Raw genomic sequence first — 9,078 nt, forward strand, 5'->3', positions numbered from 1 at the left:
AGCAGTAGGAATGGTGGGAAGATTTCAATCTGCTCCCAAACAATCCCATTTATTAGATGTAAAAAGAATTCTAAGATATCTGAAAGGAACTTCTAATTTCGGTCTTTGGTACCCAAAGGACTCAACACTAACTGTAACTGCATACATCGATGTTGATTGGGCTGGAAGTATAGATGATTGTAAAAGCACTAGTTGAAATGCATTCTTCCTAGGAGACTGTTTGGTATCCTGGCTCAGCAAAAAACAATCATCCATATCATTATCCACAGCCGAAGCTGAGTATATTGCTGCAACAAACTGTTGTTCTCAGATACTATGGATGAAGGAAGCTCTAAAAGATCTCGACATATGTACAAGTCAACCAATTTTCATCTATTGTGACAACACAAGTGCTATCAGTCTCAGCAAAAATCCCGTGATGCACTTAAGAACCAAACACATACCAATCAAGTATCATTTCCTCCGTGAACAAGTAGCTGAACAAACATCATCCTGGAATATATCAGTACTAAGGAGCAGATAGCTGATATTTTCACAAAACCTCTTCCTCGAGAAGCATTCGAACATCTGCGTCAAAAGATGGGGTTTATTTCTTTATCATCACTCAAGTTAATTCATAAAGATGTAGCAGGACAGGGGGAGCAGTTTGACAGGGGGAGTCCATATGCATCCCTTTGCCATTGATGTCAAAGGGGGAAAAGCAGAAGAATATTGCCATCAATAACAAAGGGGGAGATTGTTGGACACAGATTGTCATTGATGTCAATATGGCAATATTTGAGGAGCAGATAGAGACGAGAGGAGCAGACAGAGCTGAAGAAGAGGAGCACACATAGCCATCGGAGCAGATGGAGTGCATCGTGAGCCGTCGGATCATATAAATCAACGGTGGAGATCGCATCGGATATACCACAGATAACGCTATCTGGAGTGCATCGTGAGCCGTCGGATCATATAAATCAACGGTGGAGATCGCATCGGATGTACCACAGATAACGCTTTCTAGAGTGCATCGTGAGCCGTCGAATCATATAAATCAACGATGGAGATCACATTGGAAGGAGGTATCGGGAGGAAATATGGATGGAGGAACGAAGGCCGTTGGATCTGGATGCGGCAGATCTGATGGTTGACGGAGGTGGAAGACGCACGGAGATTAACGCGCGAGAGAACAACGGTTTCGGGCGGCAGGCGGTTTCCCCGCACCGCTTACTGGGGCTCGGCGGTATCCGTATACGATGGCGCGATCCCGTAAGATCACAACGCGTGGCAGACAAAAACCACTGCCCTTGCGGGTTAACGTGCGCACAAGTCACATGATTGGGGCTTGTTACTACCGTTTGATCATGCGACGGACGGTCAGATGACGAGGAAAGTGCGTGGGGTTTAATCATGCGGTAAACATAGTGGAGACCGTCGGATCGTGGGCGATCGACGGTGGAGATCAAGGAAGATGGTTAATTACAAAGGTTTCCCACTGTTATGACAGGGAGAAGGTTAACTTGAGGATTGAATGAAGGCACAGGGCTTCGAGGAGTTCTGTAAAAGGATGGAGGAATGCGGGGAAAGAAGATTTTCATGGAAGAAACAGAGACAGCTGAAAGCGGGAGCGGAGGAGAATATAGGTTTAGGAAGGATTTAGAGGAGAATAGAAGCAGCAAGAGGTTAAAAGAGTGTAAGGAAACCGAATGAGAGGAAGGTGAAAAGACTGTTGCGCGCTGCTTTCTCAGCACAAACCAGCCACCAAACCTAAATTTGGCCTTTAAATGTTGAAGTTGTAGCAGAGCTAACAAAACCAACTGCTGCGAACCTCTTGAAAGCACAACCAACACTGCCAAACTTGCTTCTTACCCATCAAAAGCTTAATCTTATAGCAGAGCTAAAAGTCACAACGATCAAGGAGGGAAGCTGAAAGATCAAGCGAGTCAGAGGAAACGACAACGACTGAAGAGGAAGTCTAAGAGACGGTGTAAGCGGAAACAAATGGACAAAGGCATGGGAATGTATAAAACAGTAGAAACAGAGAAACTGTTGGTGTGGTTATGGTGGTGAAGAACCCGAGGGTGAGATAGTAGAAGCACTAGAGGCAGAAAAAGCAACGGAGGCTGTAGAGGCAGCAGAAGCAGTAGAGGCAGGAGAGCAGAAGTGAGACAACCTCAGCTGAATAGAGTGCAGCAGCATACCTATTTAGAACTGAACAAGACTGAAGTCATTGGGGTAGGTGCTCCTAAGTGCAGAACCACTACAAAACAGAGTTGGTGCTTTGGAGGTTGGAGCCTCACTGAAGTCCAAGTTGGAGCTTGGCAACTATTCACAATCAGATTTATACTTATATTGTATTTATTTCTTTGCATTGTCTTGAGTTTTAATAAAAGCATTAAATTCAGCTGTTGATTTCTGTGTTCTGTGTATACATATACATATCTATATAGGTTGTTGGCAATCACTAGAATAATTAAAAAAATAAAAATAAATAGTAAGAAATACTGATTCACCCCCCCCCTCTCAGTGTTTCCAACATATTCAAAAGTAACCTACTTAACAGATCAAGGAGCGTTAAGATAAATGATACATGAGCATACACATTTAGGGTAAATCAACCAGCAGTTGTATATTAATAGAATAAAGGAGGAAGCATACAACCAAACCTTGATGTCAATAGGTTCTCCTTGAATGAATGTCCAAGTCCAAGTTAGGCTCTCCAAGCACTCCTTCTCCAAGCCAAATGAGTAGCATATAGGCACAATCTTAGCATAAGGGTGCAAATATACATAGACCAACCATTTGGGAATGGGAGAGGATGAATATATAGGCTGGGAAAGGGAGTTAGGATCTCTCCAAAGATAGGAGCAGGTCCTCATCTCAAGGAGGTATCTCATAGGGATAAGACCAAGAGGCCAAGTTGGGAGAACTCGACCTCATCTACATCGAACAACCTCCAGCTCACTGCGGTGGAAGCTTCTAGATCACGAAGCTTCTCATCCTCTTTAGGAAAATTGCCTTTTTGGGATCATCACAGGTATACAAGTAAACAGACTGATGCCATCGCGGGTTGAGTATAATACAACAGGTGACCATCACGATTTTTAGTCTCATAAGAGCGAGGATTCTCAAATTAGGGTTTAAGAGTTATTTCCTTCAGGGGAAGATCAAGGCATTTTCCAATCAATGTCTAAGGAAGGATTTGAGCTGCATATATGAATGAGTACATTGCATTATGGTCATTTTTTTGGGCGCTTCGGGGTATGTCATAGGGAAGTGCATGTTGGAATTTCTAAGTCTAACTGTTAGAAACCCTTCATGTACTTTTCTGATTTATTTCTGCCTACTTGTTCTGATTAATTAACAAGTTATTTACCATGTAAATACTGAAAATAAATACAAGTACATGCTCAACACATTACATATCATCAACTCAAGAAAACAAAACAAGCACACAAGTGACACTGTTGTTTTTGGACCAATGTCCCTGGAAAAAACCAATGCGGGAAAACCAGTGCAGCTATCTGAGGGTTTTAATTATTAAGCAATTTCAGAATACAATCTGGGTGCCAAAACCGGCTCACCCAACATAGAATAATCTCGGCAGTAGTACCTCTCAGTCGGAGATAGATGTTTCGGCTGAAACCCCGAATAAACAATCTGACAACTCCTAGCTCCAATCTGCCCTATGAAAACCCCAACGTCAGCCCTTTCTGGCCCAATGTCACCTATCTTGCCCTGCGTCAGCCTCTGGAGGCACTGTGTCAGCCCTTAGAGCCTCTGCGTCACCCACGTTGACTCTCTGAGGCACTCCGCAGCTCCTGGCTGCCTCTGCGTGAACCCTGGTTGGCTCTACATGAACCTCTGGTTGGCTCTGCGTCCCTCTCCTGGCTTATGCATTGATCCTCTTGGTTCTATCTCTGCCTCTCTGCTTCTGTATTCACTGCCCCTCAGCTACAACTCTGATCACTCTTTCGATTTCCTCAGCAAACCCTACCCCAGAAAATCGAAATCTTGATCGACTCGGTGTGTACTCCAAGTGACCCTCAAGCCTCCTCTTATACTTTTCTTGTTGAAAATTCAACGACCGAGATTAAGTCCCTAATCAAAGGCTAAGATTAGATCTGGCTTGATCCATTACTTTTGGACCATTCTAACACAGTTTTATATTAATTCACATTAATATTTTATTTTCCGTAAGTTTAGACTTAGGGACTCCATTAAAAATATTAATTATTTTAATATCTTTCAAACTATTTAGAATCTGCCCAAACCATTTCTAGGTATTGATCTCATATGCTTTAGTCTCTCCACCAATTTTCGTGGCTAGAGCATATCCAATGCTACCCCAAATCAATAGTGCAAGAGGCGTGACAAAAAATTGTGTAATAGGTACTCTACCTCTTCTTAGCTGAGTGCAACAAAAGTTTTCTTCCTATTAAACCAAGATATCATAGTTGATCCCAAGCTGAAGTAGGACCTTGATATTCTCTTTCTATCCTCTACACTCCGGACCCAATCTAAATATGTATATCTTGTAGCCTCACTTCACCATCTGAGGCGTATCTCAAACCATATCTAATATACCATGCAGGTACCTCAACCATGCTTTGTTGCAACCCAATGTATTTGCCTTGGCTTGACCATATACTGGCTTAGGGTGTTCACTGCAAAGTAAATATCAAGCCTGGTGTTAACAAGGTACATCAAGGATCCAATCAACTGCCTGTACATCGTGAGAATCACCATATCTACAATCCCAAGAAATAGCGTATCTGGCCAGTATCCTTCATTTCAATCTCTGAGGCCAACTCCCTCTAACATTGAAGCAAGTCTTCCTGTGGTAGTCTTGGTTGCTCCCTCTATCATAGAAGCAAATCCTCTTGCCACTGTTGCTCCCTCTCACACAAACAAGTCCTACCACTGTTGCTCCCTCTGTCACATAAGCAAGTTCTTGTGTTGTTGTTGCTCCCTCAGTCATGTAAGCAGGTTCTTCTGCTATTTTACATGGTCTCCTCAAAGAAGGCATATTACTCCTAGAGCCCTGTCTCTGAGCATCTTGACAATCTCAATCCATGACATCCTCTTGGAAGGTTTCTCCTTCCATTTAGCCTTTGCTTCCCTCGAAACTGGAAGCTCTTCCTAGTCTTGATGTTTGTGTACAATTTCTCCCTTTTGAACACAAATAACTCTTCTCAGGCCCTTAAGCCTATTCATCAGAGATTGGAGCAAACATATCCTTGCAGTCTACTCCCTCTTACTGGGAGAACCTTCTTGTCATAAGCCTTGCTTTGTTCTTTCTTATGCTGCCATTTGTCGCGAAAATCATTGCCTTGGCAACCTTCATGATTTCCCTACAAACCTCATTTAGAAGGCCATGGAGGAAATAATCATAACCAAGCAAAAAATACAAAAACAAGAGGTTGACCAATGAATAATAATAATAATAATAATAATAATCAAGGGAGAAAAATATGAAGTACTCATCTCTTGATTAAGAAGGAAACTGTTGAGGGTTGTAGGGAATTTTCAACTCCCTCTTGATCCTTGCCTCCTTGCAGAAATCAATGAAGTCCATCTTCAATCTTATCAAGCTTAGATTCCTTAGTCTTCTTCTGAGGTGGATGCTCATCTTTGTCCTCAACATCAGTTGTTGATGTATGATGCTTTCCTTTCTTTTCTTTGCATGAACTATACGGGCTAGAGTTTCTTCATCTTGCGGTTACACCAAGGGATCAACAACAAGCTAGCATCAATACCAAGTCATTCCATATGCTATCAAGGAGATGAACGAAATGTGCATCACAAAAACTTTACTTGCATTAGCACTCCAACTCTTGCTTTAGGGCTTAATTCCACAAACCCTTCAACAAGTATAAGGAGTCCAAGACGAATAAAAAACTCCTCAACTTCCTAATCATAGTAGCCATTGATTACCTAGTTGTTAGCCCTCCTCATAGCCCTTTTGTTCATTGTGAAAATTTCACTACTGAAATCCTATTGCAGCAATTGGAATTTTTAGTCTTTAGATCTAATCTAGATTCTAAAATATGAATGGTAATATGAAATTTTTATTTTTTTAAATATATATATATTTAATTTTTTTATTATGTACCATTTCCTACCATATCATATCCAGATACGATTTTTTGGAAATTTTCCATACCTGTTTCAAACCCCGTATCCGTTTTAGAGCAACTTCAACATATATACGTTACATTGATCTTGTTGATCATATCCATACCTTGTTAAAAAAATGTCAATTGAAGAGGGATTACATATGATTGACTTGTTCAAGAAACACTTTTAACGTTTTGTCTATCTACATCCGATCTGGTTTACTACTTTCAAAATAAAAGCAGAAGATGAGTGACATAAAATACATAAGAGTATAGACAGGTCAGACTAAGTGATTGATATTTTTTATTTATGTGCAGCTACCTTTATGAGTTGGACGCCCACCTAGACCGGTTTCTAAGATCTGCATCAATGGCCAAGCTTGCTCCTCTTAATCGCTCATATTTGAGAAGTATTCTTGTGCAAACAGTAGCTGCATCACAATGCAAACAAGGAGCGTTACGGTATTGGTTAACTGCAGGTCCCGGAGATTTCTCGCTTTCTTCATCTGGTTGCCCTACTTCTGCTTTTTATGCAGTGGTTATTGAAGAACAGTCATCAACACATAGACAGGGTGTAAAAGTTGTAACCTCCTCAATACCTATGAAGCCTCCTGAATTTGCAGTCATGAAGAATGTAAATTATTTACCCAATGTTCTCTCTAAATTGGAAGCGGAAGAAAAAGGAGCTTTTGCTGGTATTTGGCTTGATAATGAAGGTTTCATTGCTGAAGGACCAAACATGAATGTTGCATTTGTCAATACAAACAAAGAACTTTTAATGCCTTCATTTGAGAAAATTCTGAGTGGTTGTACTGCAAAGCGTTTGCTGGCTCTTGCACCAAGACTCCTAGAAGAAGGACTTATCAAGGGTATTCGAGTAGGGAATATAAAGGTAGAAGAAGGAAAAGAAGCAGAAGAAATGATGCTGGTTGGAAGTGGGGTGTATGTTCTCCCAGTGGTTATGTGGGATGAGCATCCAATTGGAAACGGTACCAAATTCATACGTAATTCTTGCATTTTTCTGTATTATTTTAGCTAATCTATTCAGTTATAACATATGGGAAAAGAGGAAAGTGTGTGAGTTGTGGCTCAATTGTAAGTATTTACTAAAAACATAATTCCTGGTTATTTTAATACCTGTCAATTACGGTGCTCTTAGTGCATAACTTCTGAGAAGGGTTATGATGAGGAACTAGGATTGATGATGGGTTATTTCTTTGCAGGAAAAGAAGGTCCTGTCACACTTGCTCTTTTAAATCTGCTTTTGGAGGACATGAAAGCCGGACCTGCAAGCGTACGCATTCCTGTTCCATATGGAGTGGAGAATTCTCAATCTGTCAAATGAGCTTCATCTAGTTTGGCAGTACTGAGACATGATAGACATACCACGTCTGGAGAGTGTTTGTTTCTTACATGCGTCATTTGTACAAACCCAGCCTCTTTCTTTGGACATATTCGGTAAATAATCCAGACAATAAGAAGGCATGCGTGAGGGCATGATCTTGCTTTCTTATTGCCGTCGTCATAAGAAGATTGATATGTTAGGAAAACAAAGAAGAAATATATCAGGAAGGGGTGCAGTTGTAAAGAAAAATTGGTTATCACCACAGGAATGTTATAATATAAATTGCAGTGTGGGTAGTTACTTTTTTATAATATGGAAAACACGATGCGCTACAGAATATGCTCAACCAAAGGAATGAAGAATGACTATTATGGAGATGAATTTATTATAATTATTAAATTGAATATTATGAAAATTAAAATAGTTTTTAATTTTTTATTGGTTCATATAGATGGACTAATTTGATAGAGTTATAAATAAAATTGGTTAAAAATAAAAATTATTTTAAAAATAAAAAATAAAAAGATTTCTAAATGTCATATATACATATTAAATTTCAATATTTATGAAAAAAGTACACACATTAAATGTCAATATTTATGAAAAAAATACATATTAATTTTTTTTCAATATTAATGCAAATATCATTGTTTATAAAAAATTAAAAATCAAAAAAATTACATTTGTCACCAAATGTTATATTAGTGTACACATCAAATCTCAATGTTATGAAAAACTCATTTGTAAGTGTGTCAAACTCATATTTGACTTTTAATTAATGTGTAATTTTTAAAAATAATTTACAAAGTTTTCTTAAGTTTTTGAAAATTTTTACAATCACATTTTCATTTTATAATATTCTTTTTTGGTGGTTTTATATATATATATATATATATATATATATATATATATACTTTTGTCTTTGAATAATGGTGATGAGTCAGTGTGCATTCGCGAATAGTAACCAGAGATGATTGTCCTCAATCTGGTTTGACCACTGCCTTATGATAGATTTTTCCACTCTGTAAAAAATATATACTTTTGATATTTTAAATGTGAAATTACTTTATATATAGATTCACTTTTATATATGATATTAACATATATAATCTACTTAATAATAATAATAAAAAAAACATATAAAATTATTATGTTGTTGAGAAATTGCAACAAGAAATTCCAGTTGAATTTGTTCTTGAATTAAATTGAAAATTAAAATCGAATTTTATTCTCATAGCAATTTGTAAATAGTTAATGAAATTTAATTAATTTAATTAGCTTATGAATTTCAAGTTGGAAGTCTTTCTGAAGTCATGTATATGTTCTCCCTAAGTTTTAGGAGTCTAGTATGAGTTTAAATTGAGTTGGAAATTAGATCACTCAGTTTATTGAGTTAAGTTCAGTTAAATTAGTTCCAAACTGTTTGAGGAACTAATAGAGAGTTATCAGTCAGATGATGCAGTAGTGTATCCACAAGTGTCACTCTAGTTAACTGAAGATTCCCTCATCAGAAATTCATGCATGTCGATTCTGAGAAAGACGCAGTTGAGACTAGAGTGCAGGGACAATGTACTATCAGTTGTGTGATTTACTGAGTTGTAAATATCATGCATGCAATTAGAGAAAAATCTA

General features: G+C 38.4%; 1 protein-coding gene across 2 annotated transcripts in view; it reads left to right on the top strand.

The window, feature by feature from the left end:
• Window positions 1-7,827, top strand: part of LOC149257128 (D-amino-acid transaminase, chloroplastic-like) — a 109,028-nt gene extending 101,201 nt beyond the window's left edge. The window contains exons 4-5 of one of the 2 annotated variants that reach the window (XM_089413627.1): window positions 6,420-7,105; window positions 7,325-7,827. In XM_089413627.1, the coding sequence (XP_089269753.1) occupies window positions 6,420-7,105; window positions 7,325-7,446 (808 nt within the window). In that variant the 3' untranslated portion in view covers window positions 7,447-7,827. The remainder of the gene's footprint in view (window positions 1-6,419; window positions 7,106-7,324) is intronic. The other variant, XM_089413630.1, reaches the window with a different exon arrangement.
• Window positions 7,828-9,078: the final 1,251 nt, after the last annotated feature.

This window comes from Pinus tabuliformis, chromosome 6, assembly GCF_031772625.1.
Source record: "Pinus tabuliformis cultivar Carrire ecotype Pingquan chromosome 6, CPIR1, whole genome shotgun sequence".
In the NCBI taxonomy this organism is placed as follows: domain Eukaryota; kingdom Viridiplantae; phylum Streptophyta; class Pinopsida; order Pinales; family Pinaceae; genus Pinus; species Pinus tabuliformis.